The sequence below is a fragment of the Diadema setosum genome, chromosome 9, assembly GCF_964275005.1.
Source record: "Diadema setosum chromosome 9, eeDiaSeto1, whole genome shotgun sequence".
In the NCBI taxonomy this organism is placed as follows: domain Eukaryota; kingdom Metazoa; phylum Echinodermata; class Echinoidea; order Diadematoida; family Diadematidae; genus Diadema; species Diadema setosum.
The window spans coordinates 16,037,072-16,061,548 of record NC_092693.1 but is presented as its reverse complement, the minus strand read 5'-3'; the positions used below and the strand labels follow the sequence as shown (position 1 = coordinate 16,061,548).

Below are 24,477 nucleotides of genomic sequence, written 5' to 3'. Positions count from 1 at the left end.
TCTCTTCGGAAAATAAAGTGCAATTATACCTAATCCAGGCTCGGCACTACCTTTTTTTTTTTTTTTTCTCCGGTGGCCTGTTCGGGCCACTTTAATCTTTGAAACTGATTTTTAGTAATTGGTGGCCCGAAAACTAAAATGTAGTAGCCCAAAATAATAGGAAATATAATTTTTTTTTTCATTTTATCTTCCACATCGTGCCACCAAAAGAAAAATTGGGTGGCCCGACATCAAATTTTAGTACCGGGCCACCTCTAATGTTGAGCCCTGCCTATTTACTTCGAGGCGGCTTCTTTCACACAAGGATCTTTTGCATTATTTCTCTGCTGTGCTATGCTCCTATGAGTCTTACTGATTTTCACTGATTTTCGTATAAAACAGTATCGGAAGCAAATAGTCGTATTGTATTCATGTTAGCTCAAACTGAAATGAGAAAATTTAACTTACTGTTCGTCTATTTCCATCAAGTAAAATTGAGATTCTTCAGCTATAATCGTGAAAGGGAATAAGTGTGAAATTACAACCGTGGTAATAATGATGAAAAGGATAGTATATCAGTCATATAGTATAACTCTCAAAGGGTCGTATCTGACATGACAAATACATCGGCATCGACATACAAGTACTGAAAATTATAAAAATACAGGTGGGTCAAGAGGGACATTAGGGGTCAGTTTACAACACCGGCACCCACGAATCACATAGCCCATGAGTTCGACATTGAAAAAAGGTCCATGAATCATACAGCCCACGAGTTCAACATTGAAAAGAGGCACATGAGTCATACAGCCCACTAGCCATAGAGCCCATGAGTTCGACACTAGGCAAATAAGGCCCATAGTTTTTCGACACTGGGTAAAAACAGCTCACGAGTTCGACATTGCAACACGGGGCTTAATGTGTCGGTCTTGTGGACCTTGTGTGTCGAACTCATGGGCTGTATTATGACTCATGGGCTGTATACTCATGGGCTGTATGGCTCGTTGGCTGTATATGATTCGTGGGTGTAAAACTCGTGAGTTGTATCCGACCTTTATTGGTAAAACATCAGGGAATTATAGGCACACATCGGCTATGATTCGAATCAGGGATCCCCTATTTACCGGTCTTGAGCCTTATATACATTAGACAACTTATATGCCTCCATCATAGATGGATTGAATATTGTGATGAAGTTCACTAACAAGAGTGGCCATTTCAAAGTAGAGAGCCATTATCCCTTTCAAAGTCCCAGAGTCCCAGTTATGAGACGGAATTCAAGTTTGATTCGTTATATTCAATTTTTATAAGAACTTTATATATATATATATATATATATATATATATATATATATATAAGAACTTTATATTAAGGAATTTAAATTTGTACGTTTTTTTATCGTAATACACTTGTCATATTATGTTTGTCACATTATGGTGAAAAATTCACGAATTGCTGATTTTTTTTTTCGATCCATTGTTTCTTTGTATGAAAACACAAATTAAGTTTCGTGAGTTTTTTTTTTTTTTTTTTTTTTTTTTTTGAGAAACGGTTGAGACACGTACACACACCGAAATCATACCCTCTGCTTTTCTTTTGGTCACGTGATTTCGCCTCGCTTTCCTATAAATTCGCTTTCATGTGACACTTTTCAACCCTGTGTGATACATCAAGACAGCTGGAAATATCGTCCGCTGAGAAAGACATAGGGCGTTAAGGTGCGACTATTGTCACAGTTATGGGAACCTTGATACATGATATTATGTACATACATACGATGATGATTATGTCTGATGTTTCCTTCTGTTACGCTGAAATATGTTTGCCCTACAAGTGCTTTGGCAATGTCAATACAGTACTTATCCAGCAAACAGTAATCACAGTGCATTGTCCTTTATCGATGGTTAAAGGGTGGGTGAATAGTGTTTTAAAGCTTTCCGAAAGGCGAGTAATTTTCACTCCATTTTGGGAATTGGATTGTTTGGAATTTAATACTTTAATGTCCACAAATAAGACTAGGAAAATGTGCTTTCAATCAGCATTTTATAACGCACAACAAATATACACAAATAACAATTACTGATTCAAAGAACAGCATATGCATTATACACCTGACAAACAAACAATAATGTTTTACTATGTAATCGTTAAAAGATTTATAAAAGATTATGATTATGTTATCTACATCTAACTTAATTGGGTAATGTAAAAATATGTAAAAATAAAAAATAAATGTAAATATCAGAATTAAAGATTCAACATTCAAAATACCGTCCTCTTCTTATCAGCATCTTCTTAATCTTCTTCACTAACTATTTAGTCTTCCTTCTGCTTCATATGTCTTTATGCATACTAATCAACAAACTTTGACATCTTTGAGCAGTACATGATAATACCAACGTCACAACACAATATGCTAGATTTACAAGTCATTGAACGCCCATATACACCTGTAAGGTCATCCGAAAAATCCATAATCATAATAATTTCTTTATTAAAGATTCAGCATAAAAATCATTCTCTTCTCATCAGCAGCTCCTTCATTAACTCCTCCTTCTACTTCTTATGTCTTCGTACATCACATGCAACACATTTGTTACATCTTTGAGCAGCATATACTTCACATAATAATACCAACGTCACAACACAGTATAGTAGATTAACAAGTCATGGAACGCCCTTGTACCTGTAAGGTCGTCCAACAAAATGTAGATAGACATTAATGTGCTGAGCTTTGAATGGTAACTAATGTCGACATTATTTAAAAAGAGCCTTTATCGTTCATCCTTATGAGCACACGAGTATTAACAGAAGATGCGTTTAAATCTGGAGTGTTTAGAAAATCCATCAAAGTTTTCGCCAAAAGCCCGACAAAAAAAAAAAAACAAAAAAAAACAAAAAAACACCGACGGTGATCCATTCATATCTATGAGTAGAATCAAAATGTTGCATGAGCATTGCCATAATAACTTAATCATAATGCCCACCATGCACTATATACTAATGATCAGCTTCAATTATCATGCGAACAACCCTCAGAGACACGACATCAGATTATATATTACAATTTCACTTTCAGAAGAATTAACATCACACAAGCAATAGAACGAAAGAAGTTAAAGGTCGAAACACAAACATGATAAAGTTTTGAACCTTGTGAAAACGTGTCATGCGCCCGAATGCCTGTGTATAAAGTGTGGTGTATAGTCTAAAGCCATACATTGGCAATGGGACAATCTTAGCATGAACAACAACAACAAAAAAAGACTTTTATACCATACACATTCACAAAACGGATGCACCTTTGTGATGTGTGACTAAGAAAGAAATTCGCATATGCTGCATGATTTCCTCTCAGTGCTATTCGGTCATTGCATCCGAAATCAAACCTTACTGTATCTTTTCATAAATGTCTCGTATGTTTATGAATAGAACCCTTTTGAAATAAAATTATTAAACAAATATGCATGCTTCCAGAGATCTTGTACCCTTTTGACCTCACCCGGATAAACATGCGTTTAGTTAATTCATGTTTGCAGAGCCACTTCTCACGTCTTTTAAACGATATTTGATATTTCTATTTCCGCCTGCAGCTTTTATTTTCTAGAATTTTACAATATAGCTTAATCACTTGTTATATAGGCCGGTATGTCATTTTTTTTATTTGCGAACTAAGGGCTCCACCCCCGCACCGATGTCATTTTGTTGTGTTTACACGACACGATCCACTGTTCTTTACAAACAGACGGTCGCTACAAATGTGACAAAATCATTGATCATTGCGCCTCAACGCCCATGCACATCAAACAAGCTGGTAAAGCAAAACCAACACAAATCACCTTTTACAGCCGATGTCAGTCTATCTCTTCCTTTTCTTCCTTCCTTCTGTCGCTCTCACTTGCGCTCTCTTTGATAAATTTGGAAATGTAGCTTTATAAATTGATGCTACGGACATCCACACACACAAAAGAGAAAGTGCAAGGTGAAAATTAGTACATTAAACGAATCTAAAAATCCAATTTTGCTTATACACAGCAGCTGCATGACGTACATGGGATATCATAACGTCACGATGTAAAGAAAGAAACAAATAATAGCGAACCATGAAAAATGATGTCACATCGATCCACCCTCGGGCTAAAAAAAAAAAACACCCAATAAAACAAACAAACAAAAACATACTAAACCCCCCCCCCCAAAAAAAAAAAGAGTTTCAATATTGAATCACGTTTATTGAAGCCAAATTAATGCCTACTGGAAGATTTTTTAAAGATTTAATACATATTGCTAAGATTGAATACATATTGCTTGGCTCTACCGGTACAAAGAATGGACCTTCCCTCATTTTATACTAGAATTAAAGTGAGGGAAAATTCACAAAACATAAGAAATATCTGCATTGAAACAACATTGGAACAAACTGGATGTGGTTGACAAGCATAAATCTGTCCCCCACTCTGTCCCCCCCCCCCCACTCTTCACTTTTTGCCCTCCTTACAACCCCCATAATATGTCGCTTCCCTCTTCAACTCTCCTCTTTCTAGGCTCTTCTTCTGTCAAACAACGATCCGGTTAGGGACTACATACACATGGTGTCACCGCAAATCTTTCTCCTTCAAGCATAAACCCTTCTGCAAAATGCTACGTTAGGGGGATGGTCCGCATTCAGGCATCGCAGAGCTCGTATTATAGGCGTATGTTATCGCAGCCCACAAACAAGAGGATGCACATTTGTTGGTATAGCTGCTATATCGTGTGTGTGTGTGTGTGTGTGTGTGTGTGTGTGTGTGTGTTTTGGTAACATCAAATTAAATCATGCTTCCCTTTCTAGTCATAGTAAAATCATTTCACCCCTATGCTTAATTTCTGTATTTTGTTATGGCACTTTACAAACCTACATTTTTTCTACATTGAAACTGAAGGAAGAATGTGACCAAACATCTCGCTGATCCCAGTTTATTATTGCCATACGTGTGTTGGATCAATTCACGTCTACATCTATACGGTTTAGCGTACTTCTGTAGCTCTACAAAGAAAAAAAAAGTCTTATTCACACAAGGTACAGTCTTCAGTGTTGGCACTGCTCCCCGAGAGGACCCCACCATTACCCCAGCATTGCCGGTTATTTGTTAGAAGGTTCGTTATTCCAAAGGTTCGTTATTCCGAAAAAAAAAAAGAGAATCATTATTCCTAAGGTTCGTTAAACCGAAAGTGAAATAAGATTCTTTATTCCGAAGGTTCGTTGTTCCAAAGGTTCGTTATAGGGAAAATGAAAAAAAAAATCGTTATTCCTAAGGTTCGTTAAACAGAAAATGAAATGAGGTTCGTTATTCCGAAGGTTCATTAATCCGAAAATGGAAAAAAAGTTCGTTATTCCCAGGATTCTCTAGTCCGAAGGTTCGTTAGTGCACACTTTTTTTTTTCCATTTTCAAATTAACGAATCTTACTTTATGTTTTGTTGTACCCATTAATAAACCTCGGTCAAGAGGAACTTTTTCACTTTGTGGTAAGACACCTTGTTTAGTGAGGTTTAACGCATCAGACAGGATTCGAACCTAAGACCTTCTGTTTACAAAATCAAAGTGATATGCGTGTGAAGATTCAAGAAAAAATGGCCAATCTCCCTCCGGCAAAGCAAATGAGAACTGATTTATATTCTGTTTCAGGGAATGCCTGACGTCCATCATTATTCACACAATTCCCTTTCGGCAGACAATAACAGACAGACAGACACGCACATCAACGCACACACAGACACAGACACAGACACACACAATGCATATTGTAGATGTAATGTCTGTGTTCATGACAAATATGTCGCTTTTCATGGACTTCTTAAAAAAAAGATTGGGGTCTGCGGGCCGTGCAGTTTTTTATTTTTTTATTTTTTATTTTTATTATTATTATTATTATTATTATTAATATTATTATTATTATTATTATTATTATTATTTTTTTTTTTTTTTGGGGGGGGGGGGGTTAAGAGATGTAGAGCCAGCCCTCCCCCCCCCCCCCCACCGAACCGCTGCCCCTGTATGTATAACACAATGAATAAAGATTGTATAACGTATTTAAAATGTATGTACATGTGTATGTATTTAGCTAGGAATGTATACATGCATACGTGCATAAGTTGTCAAAAGCAGGATTCGACATTAGCGGCGGGCCCGGTAGCCCGGGTCCACTAAAAATTGAGAAAAAATTGATGTAAAACTATGTATGTATACAATTTTCAGGGCCTCCGAACTTTGAAGTTACACCGCCTCTTGGGTTGACGTTTATCGTGTCAATTGCATCGCATTATTTAGCGTCAAAATCTGTGATCCCTATTAACCCCGTTCTTTGCTAACCGAGGGATTTTCTTTTAAAGCAATACGGAAAACTCAATACCATAATAACATTTCTTCCCACCGCAGTTCTGAAGATTTACATCAGATTCTGTCAACTTTAAAGCGTCGAATCCGCGCAAAGACGTCAGTTGTAAGATAAGTAACCCACTACAGGTGCTGTATACTTGTACGTTGTATAAGTGAAAATCCTCAACAAAGAGGATTGATATGGAAGGCCCACTAGCTGACTCAACAACTGCGAATTTTCCCCTGCAAGGAGTTTACGTTGTAGCCTATTTCTAGAATAAAGCGCTAAGAATATCAGGGAGATACAAGCCGTACTCTATTCGACATACAAGAGTACTGTAATTCACCTATAACAAGCAAATTAAGTGCATCACACATCATACAATGGTTATTACGACATACTGAAAGTTTTCATCCCTATATTTCACCATGGAGCTACAACAAAACAAACAACTAATATTGTGTTATATCTCCATGATTTCACCCAGAGAATAATATGTACATTTCCACTGTAGAACTACATGCGTTCAAGACAGTAGTGATCTGTTCCTTTTATTGTAAACATCGCGTGTAAACCTATATGGGATGGCCAAATCCCTGATTTCGACATGGACAAAATCTCTTATGCTGTTTGCCGTCTGTGTCATCACCATGGTAACGGGATAATGGACAGGACAGTAAGGCGTGTCATTCCGTAATGGATACTACTTAAATCGTAACAAAAAAAAAAAAAAAAAAAAAGAGTAGAAAAATAAATTTAATCTCTGGCCCTGAACACAATAAATCATCTTTTTCCCCCCTCCAAAGTTGGTAATTGAACACGAGGTATATAAGAGCTAGATATATGATAAAGCTATAAGCTACATGCAGCTTAAAGAGGCTAGATATAGATAGATAGATAGATAGATAGATAGATAGATAGATAGATAGATAGATAAACACACACACAGAGAGAGAGAGAGAGAGAGAGAGAGTGTGTGTGTGTGTGTGTGAGTATGTATGTATGTATGTATGTATGTATGTAAGTTTAAATGTGGATGGAAGGCGAGAAAGGGGAAGAGGAGAGAAGAAAAAACAATATCACTGTTGTCCACCAGCTGTGTAAGTCTCACTCAATAATGTACATTGTAGTTAAAACTGGCTTTCCGGGAACAGAATATTAGAATTCAAGCCAAATTTCATACAAGGGAATGTTAGGTCATTATAATCATACCAGTCAGGTGTCATGGACGAGGGATATGATTTCATTCTATAATCCACCTGTTTTGTGAATTGATATACCATGCCTATGTTCCTTTAAAAGAGCAATGACTGTTTTCCGTTTTCAGCCTATACTGTGATTTGCAGAATAACATGGCATATAGCGTGAGAACCGAAAATGCGGACGATGTGTTCCCTTTCTTCTTGTGATTATTAACACAGGACAAAGGGCATTTCCAACAATGACAGACGAAAATTGAAGATTACAAAAGAAAGGTTTTCCTCGACCTCTTTGTAATGCCATAAATCATATTTCATAATGAAAATGAGGTACAATTGAGATTATTTTCCCTCGACATTCGGGTTCCCTCCCCACCTCCATTCACTCTCCTCTGGATCGGTTGTAAGCTGGGAGTGTTCCAAATCTATACCGTCTTTGACAGTAAAAACAACAGCAAAAATCCTTCTCCGTCACCCCAAGTTTTCTTTCTGTCATTTTGATGATGATAAATGACATGACTGTCATGTTTCCTTGAAGTAACGCCACAAAATGTTCGGATTAACGAATACAAGGTACAGGGCCCTCTGGTAGAGCAGTGGCAACACTGAAGAGGCTACCCTGGATAAATAAGACCTTATTATTATTATAAATAAAAACCATGAACAACAACATCATGAACAACAACAACAACAAACGAACAGCACCCGGTATACCTGGGAGCATTCATCAAACGTTTTGTCAGACATTATCATTATCATTTTTTGTTCTGACAAACTCTTCTAAGCTACTGGAATCATTGGATCTGATTGGCTGAGAGCAAATTTGTAAGAAAAAAAAAAAGCTTACAAAATGCTTGATGAAAATGCTTCCCATGTCTCCCAATATTATCGGGGCACAAAAAGACAGAGAAATATATGGAGTTTGGAACTGCAAAATCACCTGACAGGGTTTTGTTATATCCAACTTCTTTATTATGTACGTTTCAACTGTATTGGGAGGAGCACCGAGAAGTGGATGAGACTCTTTTCTCTCAAACAAGCTATTCTGGGTTTATTTCCTAAGACATAACACTGTACCTACACCCTGTCCCATCACTTTGCCAACTAGCTGGTGTATGAATTGATACCTGGTAATGGACTAGCTCTCCTAGAGAACAGTGCACATTTCGAAAGGGAATGAGTTATTACCTCCGCCAAGGTTTTTTGTTTTTGCCCGGCATTGGTTTGTTTGTCTTTTTGCGAAATAACTTAAAAGTTATGAACGGGTTTGTCTGCGCTATCCGAGTGCATTTTTACTTATCAATGGGCTTTTTCATTTTATCATCATCAACATTAGTACCATCATTATAATCATCGCAGTAAACATATTACAGATTTTCATCCTACTACATGTAATATGACTATTATAGTACATGGTACTACCATTTCCTCTCATGCAGATGTGCTAGTGTCAACGTGACCACGTGTACTTTCAATCAAATCATGTTGCTCTCCATCTTTGCGACATTCCCACATTGTACTTGTACCACCTGCTGCTGTTTGCCTCTGTATAGTTAGTACATGTATTTACACCCACTTGCTAATTGTAACCGATTACATAAATCACTACTGTACATGCATGATTCATACCTCTGTAAACATAACAATCGTGCCAACTACATTTTGAGTGGAATACATTACATGTGTGTGTGTGTATACATATATATATATCTATATATATATATATATCTATATATATATGTATCTATATATATATATATATATATATATATATATATATATATATATATATATATATATATATATATACATATATATATGAAGAGTTTGTTCGCAAAAACCGATAAGTCCATTTTTGAAGATTTTGAAGTACGGTCTCTGCCATAAAGTACAAAATACTGTAATACCTATTAAATGATATATTGGTCACTACATTATAAAGGTACATTTTTGAAGTTATCGTCAAAAGAAGCAGAAATTTTCTTATTATTCTCTTTATTTTTCTTGACCTTTAATCGCAAATATCTCCATTTGACAAATATGGACTTATCGGTTTTTGCAAACAAACTCTTCATATATATATATATATATACTGTATATTTAAACACACACATACATTATACACCTATCTTCCTTCTTCTGCCTCTTTCTCTTTACGCTCGAGTTGAATTTACTCTAGGACTACTCCCAGCATATGAATTTCAACATCAGAAACTACACACCTGCACGAGAAAGAAAATATTCATTAGCTAGAACCACAGATTTTGTCACTGATTCAGTTTAATCAAAGGACTTTGGGTTACACATGTAGTAAAGTTCATCATTCACAGTGCCCACATTTCTTGTATATTGTCTTTGCTGATCTTAAATCCTTCTTACAATGTATTTCACACCACCTACCTGCCTACAGTCTCCAGGGTTTGAGGGTCTTCTACAACACAGTGGACTCCCATTATAACAAAGTCCTCGGGACCAGCAGTCTTCTTTCGTTACATCAAAATTTTTGTAATAACCAAACAAATAGACAATAAATATACATAAAGTGGAAAATGTTGCGCCCTTAATCTTTACTTCGTTGTAACCGGAATTTCGTTATTACCGTGTTCGTTATCACTGGAGTGCACTGTATTTCTACCACAGACTTTTTGTGCATTGTCGTATAGCGCCACCTATAGAGCTTTAATATGCAGGGTTGGCAACCTCTGGAGAACATAAAAGATACCCCCGATGATGCACAGTATTAATTCCCCCCCCCCCCCTCCGGAAAAAAAGAAAACAAAACAAAAGAAAAAAAATATCTTGAAGTCAAAATCATACTTAGGTTTAAAAAACAAAACAAAACAATGGATAATTGCAGACATTGTGCATGCTTATTTGAATTGCAGATTTTTTTGTTTTTAAATCTCAGAAACATAGTTTCTCACTTTTGATAAAGAAAAAAACAAAAAATATGCACAAACTAGCAGCTCTATATGTGACAACTAACAGGGTCTCCTTTCAACAGGCCCACGTGTACTGCTCATGTGGTACTGTACTGCTCATGTGGTACACATGTCAACTGGGGACCCGACACTTGGATGTAAAACATAGAAACTTTACATGGCAAGTAGGTATTAATCCAGGGAGGTCCCTCCCCGATTAACCCGTTGAGGACGAGTCCAGAGTATACTCATACAGGTGTCTATGGGGAATGCGTGTTGTGGCAAAATCAAATCTTCCTCAACGGGTTAATCGTAATGTACATGTACATACTTATGACATGCACTATCAAGGCATAGACACTTGACATCATGGACAGTATAAAATTCTTGAAATCATGACATAACACTGAAGTGGCAAATAATTTCATCAGGCCACAATATTACAGTAGCAAATATGCTAATTAATTTCTATGGAAATGAATATTCATAAATTTAATCATACCTGCTGTAATACATTGGAGTGATATTACCCAGTCAGAAATATAAGTATCATACCTAATTATTGGGTGTCTCACCACACGGAACATCCATCCAGTGCAGAGAACCATCAAACATGATTGCTCCCACATTACTGACAAGTTACACCTGTTTCTTTTCTTTGAGTAAAGAAAGCACCACTCAACCAAATATTAGTTCTGCAGATGACAGACTTCTACGCACAAATACCAATCTCACACCAGCATGTCCATGTGACTAGGACAATAATTATTGATTACACCTCTTGGCAATAAATAGATATTATAAATTGATAGGAAATGAATCAAAATTAAAACAAGTCTTCAAAATTCCGCATATTAAGAATCTATTGATGGCGACATTTACTAGTATATGTACCAAATTGACAATTCAATTATAAAAATAACTTTTAAGCACAGACATAAATATTATTCATCAGGAGGCTTGAGGAAAGCCCTTTTATGCTTTTTCTTCATTGGAATGTCATCCTCTGTCTGTGAGCGATTCCTCTTCTTGGTAAACATCTTTCCCACAGTTCCGACTAAGGTTGAGTACCTGGGGAGGCAATGCAAAAAACAAAACACACAATAAAATATGGATGCACAAATATCTATCTATCTATCTATCTATCTATCTATCTATCTATCTATCTATCTACAGTCAACCTTGCTTAAAGGACAAGTTCACCTTCATATACATGTGGATTGAGATTATGCAGCAATGTAAGTAGAACACATCAGTGAAAGTTTGAGGAAAATCAGACAATCTGGTCAAAAGTTATTAATTTCTAACGTTTCTGTGTAGTCACTGCTGGATGAGAAGACTGCTACGGTTGATGATGTTATATGTGTAGAACAATACAACGAAAATATATAGAGAATTACACATAATTTCATTTTAGAAAAACATTCCCTCAGCTTGTAACTGACATGGTACTCGCCCTGCCTTATGAAAGAGGCAAGTCATGTGCTCTTTTATTATGCGAGAAAATTCAAAACTTTTGAACGGATTGTCCAATTTTACTGAAACTTTCAGTAATGTATTCTACTAATACTGTTGCAGTCTCTCAATCCACATGTTTATTCTTGTCTTTTAAGTTGACCTCGCATTTAAGTTGAATAATTGCCTAAGGTGAAGGTCTTTTCAAGTCCTCTTCTCTTTATATTCTATTGATTTTAACCCCAACAAGTCAATTTTCTCCAAGTCGACGCTATTTCTTCAGTCGAAATAGATTTGACTTAGGCAAGGTTGACTGTAATTATCTATCTATATCATTTTATTATTTATTTTTTTTTGGTAAAATCATTCAAACATTGATCAAGTATGAACCATGCAAAAGGAATTCCATGACATGGTCCCGGATGACGTCAAAGTCTGAAATTTTGCTGTTCACACAGCGACTGAAGACATGATGTCATCACATTTATTCAGGAGGTGAGGCATTACAGAGCAACTGACGAATCAAAGTTTTGGCTAAATATTGTATTGTCTACAGCAGTTGACACAACAAATAAAACGGACAGACACACACTGGTACGCAAAGGTGTCTTGGTCAACATCATAGTAATTGGCATTTTGGAAACCCATCACCTGTTCACCACAAGGACATCATCACAATTTTTTTTTTTTTTTTTAAATTCAAATAAGCCTCGCAGAGCAGATCCATACCCTGCTTTATAAAACACTGTGCTTACAAAATGGGTAGATTGTTTAGTAAAGATAACAGGTGCCATTTGAAAAAAATTAATTGTAAAATTCATTACAATAGTAATGTTGCACCTCTCTAAATAATGTTTTGAAAGTTTTTTTCTTTTCTTTTAATGAAAACACAGTTACCAGAGTGAATATAACTACTAAAAGTGGCAGGGTGGTTAAACAACCAGTGCATTTTACAATGCAACTGTGCTAAACACAGCATTATATAAGTTCATAATGGTTTTTAAAAAATAACGAATTCACAATGCAAACATTTGTATTCATTAATGTAAACATGTTCATTTTTGTACACATATTAATTGAGGTAAATACACGTGTGTATGTTCATTTTTATACGCTTCTTCATTTTTGTGAATATGTTCTTGTTGAGACTCTCATACTCCTGGATGAGGGTCGATCTCACAATCTTACCTTTCAGCCATTTCTTCATCAGAGACCTGTTCTGCTCCTTCGTCATCTTCATCGTCCTCGTCAGCTTCCGCTTCTAGATTCTCCATGAATTTCTGTAATCAAGCGAAAGAAAATGAAGCACAGCAAGGGTGGTTATCATATTGACACCTGTGGCCAGGGAATACTTTTCTGCATAATTTCACATCAAAGACACTAAAGAAAAAGGAAAGCAAGATGAATCACTTATACACGATAATCTCCAATGAATTTATATTGTTCATATTAATAAAACTCAAATCCAAATCCCATCTGAGTATGTAATCCTATGATTTCTATCATGGCAATTACTCAAAAATACTGAATAGTCGGTGGTTATTATCATCATCATTATTTTTTTTTCTTGATGAAGGTTAATTTGTCAATCAGTTACAAGTTTATAATGAAAGAAAGAAGAGCAACTGTCTTTGAAATGGAGATGCATGAAATGGAGATGCATTGGAAGATTAATAAACTAGCTGATTAAAAGTTTGCAAAGTCTGGCAATAGGAATGCAAATCTGTAAACAATGTGTTGATATATCTGCAATTTACTGCCAATTATTGCACGTAAAAATGATATAACACTGAATTTCATTACAGATTTTTACTATAAAGTTTGGTTAGCCCATCAAATCATATGCAGCATACCTTAGGCCAGGTTTCAAGAAAGTCCACTGAGTATTTTTACTTAAAATGCAATTATGAGAAATGGGACAAAAAGAACAAAAAACTATTTGGGGAAGAGGTGTTAAGAAATGAATGTGTATGGAACATAATTATCTTGGTTTTCCTTCCCAAGGGGCTTACCTCAATGGCTGGGTTCATGCCCTTGAATGACATGCGACCGCAAATAAACTCCTCGCATTCTGCTAAGCTGTCCACAGTTTCATATCGATTCCTGAAGTAAAAGTCGTTGAAAGATTTCCATTGTTGATACAATTGAAGAAAAGAAAGGAAACAACACTTGTTCTTACAATCACAACTTCCAGTTCTAGTTTTTTCACTCATCAGAAGTCAAAAGATATTACTGACGCTCCGAATTTTACGCAACAGTGAGTGTACCCTGCAGTCAACATATTACAGGGCCACAATACTCCGTTCTTGCTCTGGAAAAAGCTTTGATGATTGTCTATTGGATAGTTAAACAAAATATTTTACAGTAAAAGTGAAAAATTTTGCAGTGTTGAAATTTTCAAGCATTTCGCGGAACCAGAAACTAGCTCAAAAATAATGTGAATATATTGCTTGCTATATATTTCTGTATTGATGCCATGATTCCAGGGATTTAAAAACATGTGAAACTTATCTTCCCTGGCCAATCGCGAAAAATTACTCACATGAATATATCCACTTTTACAGTATTTCTGCTTTTGTTGCAGACAATGCAAGTTCAATACAATGTGAAGTGCATGTACCACGTAACGCTTCAAATAGTCACAAGCGTATAAGTAACTCTGCAAAGAGTGCTGCCACTATACTCTTACCCCTTTGAGATCAATTCTGGCAGATCCAAGTACCAGTGCGTGTCATCAATCTGGCGTTGCTTCTCGGTCTCGAGTTCCTCTTCTGCGTCTTTCCTCGAGCGCCGCTGCATAAACTGGAGATAAGACAGTACGAGTACCGCACAAACATTTTGAGGTTGATACTAAACTGTTTAAGATACGGCATAGTATGACTTGATTAGCATGCCTCCCTGCTTGTCCAGTGTAAATAGGCTAAAACCAATGACAATCAACACTTGTATCATTTTCATTCATGGGCAGACCTCAAATGAAGAGATCAAATTGAAGTAGAAACACAATAAATGGGCAATAGCAATTCTTTTTTTTATCAAGGCTTCAGTAATATATAAGGAATTGCCCCACATACAGCTAGATTTGGGGAGTGAAAGACTATTATGTAACATTCGATTGCAAAAGGAATAGCATCCTCCTCTGTCAAAACCTCACCTTGAATCCTCACATGCACTTTACCTGCAAGAAGAGCAACAGCACACTTGACTTCCTTTAAAGGGATCGTATATTTTTGGTTGAGACCTAATATCAGGTTTCTAATATTTTTCGGTAGGGTAATGAGAAAACTCTTATGAAATATGAAAGAGCATGTAATTCCATGAGGATTCAATGTTTATTTGATGAAAATTGGTTTTGAAATGGCTGAGATATCCAAAACAGAGCGATTCTAATATGTGCGGGACCCACACTTTATTACGATCGCTTTGTTTTACTTTGTTTTTTAATGTTTCAGTCATTCCAAACCCGATTTTCATCAAATAGACTTTGAATTCCACTTAAAATGGTATGCTGTGTACTATTTCGTAAGTGTTTTCTTGGTATCTCACAAAAAGTTAAAAGCCAAATTCTCATCTCCACCAATACTGTACCATCCCTTTAAAGGTAGGGGATACCTTTCACAGACCTCCCAAAATGCAGCAAAACATTAAATATGAACCTCAGGGGACTTGTTTAGGCCACTGCTGAGAAATTTGGAAGTCAACAGTTATCTACAATTTGAATAATGCACAAAACTCAACTACTCAGTAGTTCTGTGTGTCAGCCACACTTAAGCCTTTTTGTTGCAGTCTTCTGTATTTTTTTATCTATAAACACAAACCTAAAAGTATAAGAGTTGATGTAATAACATATAGAGTGTGTGGCAAGAATGTATATAGAAATGTTTGTAAGTTTTGATGAACTTTCTTCACAAAATATACATGATGGATACACATGCAGTGCATGGGTCTGCAAAGGTAGCCTAGTAATGTACTGGAATTTACGGTGAGCCCCGAAAAAAATTCAATTCAAAATCTAACAGTCAATAAAAATGTACTAAATGTTACCTTCCACTTTCAATACTTTATGGGAGTTTCTAAAATGATACTCTCTTCAACATACCACTGTATTTATACAACTCTTCATTTGAGGCATGCAAATGGGATTCCCTACCTTTAAATGCAATGGGAGCCATTGGGAGGAAAGGTCCTGCTAGTACAAATGTATACAGGAAGCACTGGGAGCACACACCTACAACTATAAGACCTTCATCCACCCAGTGGTGTGTATAACATACTTGTATTCAATTTTAATATGGAACCTTACTACCAAAGAGATCACCTCTTAAAGGGACTGTACAGTACTGGTTGAGGTGGGGATTCATGTTTTAAACATTCCTAAGTGAGATAATGAAAAGCCTCTTATGAAATATGAAAGAGCATGTAATTTTAAGAAGGATTGAACGTTTATTTGATGAAAATTGGTTTTCAAATGGCCGAGATATCAAAAAAAGTGCTAATAATGAAAGGCGACATGCCACAACTTTATTAGGATCTCTTTGTTTCACCTTGCTTTTGGATATCTCAGCCATTTCAAAACCGATTTTCATCGAATAAACTTTTGATACCCCTTAGAACTGCATGCTCTTTGACATCTCATAGAGTGGTTTCTGAATATCTCGCAAAACATTAAAAGCTAAATCCTCACCTCGACCAGAACTGTACACACCCTTTAAATTGAAATGGTCCAGAGACATTGTCACTCAAATGCTGCAAGACATATGGTACAGTGTAGTGGCAGTTGCTCCATGTATGAAAAGTATGTGCAGCAAGATCATCGTGCTGTACACAATTATCAATGGACTTATCACCATTCCAACTGCTCAGACTTTTCAATACCTTTATTTTTGGATACATCCATTATCAGAATGGAAACTAAGTAAAATCATGGGTTTGTAGCTCCATGGTTAAATTTAGCTGATGGTGATCTAACGTGTTAAAAGCGATCAGCCTGAACAGGAACGGGTTGCGAAAATTTGCTTTTGCATTTCTGAAGTACTGGTACTTTGGCATGAAATTGAGCTTTAGAAATTAAATTGTTAAAATCTGACTATGCATAGATATAGATCAATCATTATTATTTCAATTCGGGTAAAATTTGGGTTCCTCAAATAGTCCTTTTCTGTCCAAATAGATGATTTTTGTTGATTCAGTCAATCTATACAACGCAAACCGCCGGGAAATAGCTACACTCCGAGCTGAAACCACCGTTGTGGGAAGGCCGTTCCAGTTGTGTTGATAAGAGAGGATTCTGCAGTGATGTTGCCGGAGTTGGATGTAGTGGGCTCTAGTCAGGTCTGATGAATGATACAGGTATGGTGGAGCAGCAGGGATAGCAACAAGGCCGTTGATGATCTTGCATAACAATACATCATGATGGCCTTGTTGTGTGCACGCCGCTCCTGCAGAGACTGCCAGTGAAGGTTGTGTACCATTAGAGCCACGCTACTTTGTTGGTTGTAGTCAGCCATCACAAATCTCGCTGCACGTCGTTGGACCATTTCTATATAAAAAATAAGTTCTTTGGTGTGGGGATCCCAAACTGAGGAGTATTCAAGCGTTGGATGGACATATGTCTTATAAAGCTTGTTCCTTGATGTTGGACAGACACCTCCCCAGATTGCGCTGAAGAAAACCAAGTGTATACTATTACTCTTCTTACAGATATTTTGTAGGCCTATGTGTGGTTTCCAGCCCAGCTAAGGTTGCGATGAAGTGTGACTCCCAGATATTTCGCTTCATCAACGGTCCGGAGTGCTTTTCCATGGATTGAGTACTGGATATCTCCTACGATGTTCTTCTTTTTGTTTGATATCCTGAACACTTCGCACTTCTCTGCATTGAGGGCCATTAACATTTCATTGATTAAATAGCCACTTCCTCTCCCATGCCTGTATGCTGTTAGCAAGATCTCTGTGAAGAATGTCAATGTCTGTAGATCAGTCAATTATAAGGTATTAACAGGGCGTCATACATCAGCATACAGGCGGATATTTGAAGAGACACACTCTGGGAGGTCATTGATGAACACCAGAAATAGCAAAGGTCCAAGGACAGTGCCTTGAGGCACGCCTATTTCACCAGGGACACCAGCATAGGCTGGCGATTTTCAAGAAAGTCTGGGAACAGCAAGTCTGGATATATGCAAGTTTCCCGTAAGGTAGGGTGGCACATCCAATTACCGGACGCTTTCTTTCGTGGCTTTGAATTCCGTACTCAGAGGATGAAATTTGGGCTAAAAATAACATCACTTATTCACAGACTCCTGGAAATTACGAATTCAGCCAACTGATGTCAATTGTTCACTCCAGTTTTTAGAAAATATGCTTCAAACATAACCCTCTACAAAAGTTGTCTTTTTGCGTGGTGCAAAATCGCATTGTATTACCGGACACGATTTTCGCAGTGAAATAATCGACATCTTTCGCACCTAATCCTTGCACAAGAATCACAATTTATCCCACAAATCATCGTACACATTATCACTGAGCGGAGGACAAAGAAAAAATGGGCAAATGAGGCTAAAATTTTGTATTTTACGGTAAAATGTCTGTCTTGAACATTTCGAACAGTTCACAGAATAAAACCTTGTGAAAAAATCGACAACTGGTTAGACTCTACTTCTAGTTTACATGCTTTGTCTATGGGAGCTGCACGCGCGGGTGATGAGTTGCGGGCCCCTTAGCGCACAACTATTCCGCATTGTTCGCGTTTGAGGACGATAGCTACAAATTTCCGATTATCGATCAGTGAACTTTTGGTTCTATTGGAATCTTCAGCATTTTTCCTGTATGTGAGTGGGATTTCATAGAATTTCAGTCGCGAAATGTGATTCAAACATGCATAAATATTAGCTATCTCGAGGTGCGGGTCACTCAACTATAAATTTGAGGTAAAATGTGAATTTTTTCGTGTTTTTACATTTTTATGTGGCGTTTTTTGCGATTTCGGTCCACACAAAGTTCTGTGAGGCTAATCTACGAAGTCTCGCGCGTACAGAATGTCATTAGTACGCAAAAATGTGCGTGTCCGGCAATACCATGCGTCCGGTAATACCATGCTTGCCCCTATAAGTTATATATAGGACTAGACATATTCATGGACCTGGTATAATCGCCAGCCTATTGCTGGTGAAGTAGGCACTTTCAGAGGTGCCTGAATTGGTAATCATGTAGAAATGCACACCATGCACATCTACCATTTCCTTCCTTAATTTGTCAATGAAAACTTCTTGTGGCTATCAGAAATGTCAAGATGGACCATATCTGACGGTTTCATGAAATTTCATAGTCAATTACAGAAGAAAAGTAGCTAATTTTGACTCGAAAGTACGCCGATCGACGACTGTCTCAGCGTAGCATGATGGATGATCGTTTATGTGGAAGAGTGATATAACGAGAATAATCGATCGTTGTAGTCTGTAATACAGCCGCTTGTTTGGTGTTTAACCACAATAATTACGTCGGCTCGACAGTATACTCAGTAATGTGGAAAAAAGAAAGTGATCTTGATGCGTCTGTTTTTTTCTTTTTTTTATCGTTTTAGTTAATTTTCTCCTGCATGTGACTGTATATCTGTCAACATTTTTCGCTGACTAAATGATGGACGGATAATATGTGACAATGTGTACAAAACAGTAAAAGATGTATGAAAAAATGGGAATTATCCATCATGAATATTGCACAATAAAATGGATTTTTACTACAAAACAAAAGCAAATACTGGGTTGCTGTTTTTGTATACATAATAAAAAAATGAAATGGAAAAATAAATACTATCATAAAAACAATTACTTTCTACTGTAAGTTGAACTTATCAATCGAAAACATATTACCATTTCAATTTCAATATTCTGTTTCTTTTTAGGTAAAATGAGCACTTTATGAGAAGTCCAGAATGTTAATACATGATTGTATAGCATACACTTTTTATAATACTATTCTCATTAATTTATTAAATTAGGCCTATGAATGATGAAAATTACTAGAAACAAATCCCCTTTGAATTCAACTTCCTTCTCATCTTCTTTTGTCTCTCTTTCTCTCTCTCTAATAGCCCAACCTTTTTTCTTCCACTTTTCCTTCAACCACATTCTATTCCCTTCAATACTATTCAAATTGAATAATTTAATCTAGATTATTATCAATTTTTTCATTGATAAAATCAATGCTTGCCGATGTCTTAATCCTGGTATGAATAATCGTATCAATAATTTGAATAGTGGTAATCATGATAGTGGCAATGAAAACAAAGAACTATCACAATAGCTCACTTGAGCCTTCGACCAGGGAGGTGGTCCCACGCCTCCCATCCCTGCTTCGACTCGGGTGAGCTAACAATAAGAAAAAAAAAAATACGAAAAAGAAAGTAGGGCCTTGGGGCTACACGTATTGCACGAGTCGAGTTCGATATTGTTAGTAAGCGGCTAATTAGAGACTACCAGAATCGATTATAATCGTTGACATCGTTCTCTGCGAAATCGGTGCACTAGTTACGTCGGAGACACTGTTCGGAGGCTATGTTCGCGACCGACGTACTTTTCAACTCCGATTTCTCATTTTTCTTACCTTTTCGGCTTTCTAATTCCATGAAAACTCTCTGATATGGTTCAATTTAGCATCTCCAATAGCTGCACAAAATTTGATTGACAAACAGCGAAGCGAACGGTAGGTGTGCATTTCTACACGATTACCCCTGAATTTATGCTGATTTTAATCTAACAACGAAAATAGCCCGCTATTCACTCACGGCACTCCCACAGTATAGACAGCCGGAGCGCCCCCGGCCCGGGATCATGACTTCGAATGGTACACCACCACTACACCAGATCTATATAAATTTATACCGGGGTATATACAGATATATGAGATGCAGAGTCTCTTCCAAGTTACATGCAGACTTTTTCACGTATAGTCTACCTATTACATGCACAATTTTGACAGAAAAGAAAGAAACCAACCTTCATCTGAGACAAGTTCTTTGAAAGTCGAACATTTTTGCGTTGTCCAGATCCGGCCATATCGTTTGACGAGGTCTAGCTTGTTTCTTCAGAAATTCATTCTCAATCACCTATGCATACGTACACTGTACATGTACATTACGTGTGGGGACGTGTACGCACATTGCGGGTCAGGGCTAGGGTGGCTTCAAGTAAGTAAGAAAGAGAAAGAAAGAAAGAAAGAAAGAAAGAAAGAAAGAAAGAAAGAAAGAAAGAAAGAAAGAAAGAAAGAAAGAAAGAAAGAAAGAAAGAAAGAAAGAAAGAAAGAAAGAAAGAAAGAAAGAAAGAAAGAAAGAAAGAAAGAAAGAAAGAAAGAAGAAAGAAAGAAAGAAAGAAAGAAAGAAAGAAGAAAGAAAGAAAGAAAGAAAGAAAGAAAGAAAGAAAGAAAGAAAGAAGAAAGAAAGAAAGAAAGAAAGAAAGAAAGAAAGAAAGAAAGAAAGAAAGAAAGAAAGAAAGAAAGAAAGAAAGAAAGAAGAAAGAAAGAAAGAAAGAATAATAAATAAATAAATAAAGACAGAAAGAAAGAAAGAAAAAAAAAGAAAGAAACAAGGAAGAAAAAAGAAAGGAAAAAAAAAATCACACCGCCACTCGATACTCCACTAGGGTAGGCCTATGGTGAACGCATGATTATCTTTACCAAGGAGCTCATGCCATCCCCTGCCCTTGTTGTTCATTATTCATTCATGTCTTTATTAAATTTAAAAGGGGAGGGGCGATGTAGTGGTAATTTTTCATTATCTAAGTACATCGCAAGGGTATCAATAGGGGGGGGGGGGGGGGGACACAAATGTCCAGATCTGATTTTACCCCTCCTCACAAATAATCGATTCCCGGCCGATATGACATTTTTCTTGCTTTAATGACTGAAAATTGTTTCATCCAAAGTGTGCTACAGATCGTTGAAGTTCAACTTTGAAAATGCAAAGATCTCGGGCCCCGCATGGTACATGGTCCTATGGGCTATGGCTAAAGCTACTCAAGCACCTCCCCCACCTACCCCCTCCCGAATCCATCCCGAACTCACGGGTCCATTTCCTTATGATTTACTGCCAGGCGCGCCGGAAGCAGTTTTGAATTGGGGGGGGGGGGGGCAAATACTGGAGGGGGCTCACGATAAACCATACATATGTTACACAATATACACATACACACACACACACACACACACACACATATATATATATATATAATATATATATATATATATATATATATATATACATATATGTGTGTGTGTGTGTGTGTGTGTGTGTGTATATATTATATATATATGTTAAGTGGCGTACGGTGGGTCGAAACATTGGGGGTGGGCACATTGTGGAAAAGTAATTTTGACGGTGTGTATGCATGTGCGTGTGTGCATGCGCAATAATGGGACTACAATACATTACGGAATGTGATACATTCAACAACGCAGTCATTGAGCAACATTGTAAGTTTCCCTTACATGGGTTATGGAATGACGGCGTGAACGACAAATTATATACTGTCAGCAACATCAGGAGAATTGCATAACAATAAAATGCGAGCGAGCGGAGCGAGAGAGCTTGAAAATTTTTGACATTTTACAGTCCCAAAACTGCCGTTTGTAGCTATATCTTTCGCTTTGGAAATTAAGGGGGGGGGGGGCATCGGGCGCAACTGCTGGCAATTACTGGCGGCAACATTAGGAGAATGGCATAACCATTCAATGCGAGCGAGCGAAGCGAGCGAGCTTGAAAATTTTGACATTCTACAGTCCCAAAACTGGCGTTTTGTAGCTATATCTTTCGCTTTGGAAATTAATGGGGGCGCATCGGGCGCAACTGCTGGCAATTACTGGCAGCAACATTAGGAGAATGGCACAACCATTCAATGCGAGCGAGCGAAGCGAGCGAGCTTGAAAATTTTGACATTCTACAGTCCGAAACTGGCGTCTGTAGCTATATCTTTCGCTTCGGAAATTAATGGGGGGGGGGGGGGGGGCGCATCGGGAGCAACTGCTGGCAATTACTGGCTGCAACGTTAGGAAAATGGCATAACGAATAAATTTGACGATTAATTTTGACATTTTACAGTCCCCAAACTGCCGTTGTTAGCTATATATATATTTTTTTTAAGCTTTGGAAATTAAGGGGGCAGCTCAGGCGCAACTGCTGGCAAATACTGGCTGCAACATTAGGAGAATGGCATATAGCGATTGAATGCGAGCGAGCGGAGCGAGCGAGCTTGGAAATTTTGACATTTTACAGTCCAAAAACTGCCGTTTGTAGCTATGTTTTTTCGCGCTTATTCATTTATATACATATCTATCTTATTTTATCTATTTTTATTTATTTGTTTATTCATTTATTTACTTCTTTTTTTTTTGGGGGGGGGGGTTTGGGGGGGGCAAAATGTGTTTTGCCCCCCACTTTTTGGATTGGGGGGGCGGCCGCCCCCCCGCCCCCCTGCCCCCCCCCCCCCCCACTTCCGCGCCTATGTTTACTGCAGTGCACTTTGTGACATGAAAAAAAAAATGTGCGTATAACGTATGCGAGATATTTTCATTGAAATTAAAAAAGAATGCAGTTTAAGCTCCTCGTACAGTAGGCAGGTCTGTGGGAGATGTTAGGGAATTCCCTCCCCCCTCCCCCCCCCACACAAGACTACCCCAGGCCCTCCTCCATAGTGGCTCCTCCTTCCATTATCGACGCCCCTGCAATGGATACAATGAAGCTTTTCAAATTCAAATCAAAATATCTCGTAAACACATTTTTTTTTTTTAATGGAATTTGGAAAATTGTCATTAAACAAAAGTAGGCCTACTCTGGAGGGGAACCAATTAGTGAAAAAATGGATACTTTCCCACCACGAGGGAACTCGTGCATATATATATATATATATATATATATATATATATATATATATATATATATATATATATATATATATATATATATATACATTTTTTTTTTAAACTGAAGTGACAGATATGAATGGTAATAGGCCTACTGATGAAATATTCCGAAATTCTAAAACCTTAAATAAAGTGCAGTATTTAGGCATAAGTCTTTGATAAAGGACCGATCACGGGAGATACGGTATCCCTCCCCCACGCGAGGGACATTTTTGCGTTTTTTTAAATTGAAATTCAACAATCTGCACACTTTGGGTGAAATATTTGGACACTTTTCTATTAAAAAAAAAAAATCACATCTCGAGAATCATATACCGGGGTGGAGGAGGGGGGGGGGGGGGGGCAAAAGGATATTCGTGGGGGCTGAAACTGATCCCGCCCCTCGATCGTGATATTCCCCCCCCCTCCCCTGTTCGACGCCCCTATAGAAATATTTGTTAGTAGGCCTATAGGCCTATTTATCTTTCTTTTAAAACTGAAATCTATCGAATTAGATTGTGCGGGTTTTTTTTTTTTTTTTTCTACTCTTTTCCAAACATGGCTAGCAGAATATGTTCACTAAAACTCACAATACACAGTCACAGTACAGGAGGGGCACAGGATGCTAAATATAATATGTTTCATGTTTCGATGACATGCTTCATGTTTCATA

The 24,477-nt window shown here is 37.3% G+C and overlaps 1 protein-coding gene across 1 annotated transcript; it reads right to left on the bottom strand.

Annotated features, from left to right (window-relative positions):
* Nucleotides 1-10,301: 10,301 nt before the first annotated feature.
* On the bottom strand, nucleotides 10,302-21,006 carry LOC140233006 (M-phase phosphoprotein 6-like). Its single transcript, XM_072313112.1, has 5 exons — nucleotides 20,909-21,006; nucleotides 14,603-14,715; nucleotides 13,926-14,016; nucleotides 13,102-13,193; nucleotides 10,302-11,529 (listed from the first exon to the last, which is right to left on the bottom strand). Exons 1-5 carry the CDS (start codon nucleotides 20,966-20,968, stop codon nucleotides 11,403-11,405), a joined length of 483 nt encoding a protein of 160 aa, XP_072169213.1. The 5' UTR covers nucleotides 20,969-21,006; the 3' UTR covers nucleotides 10,302-11,402.
* Between the last annotated feature and the right edge of the window lie 3,471 nt (nucleotides 21,007-24,477).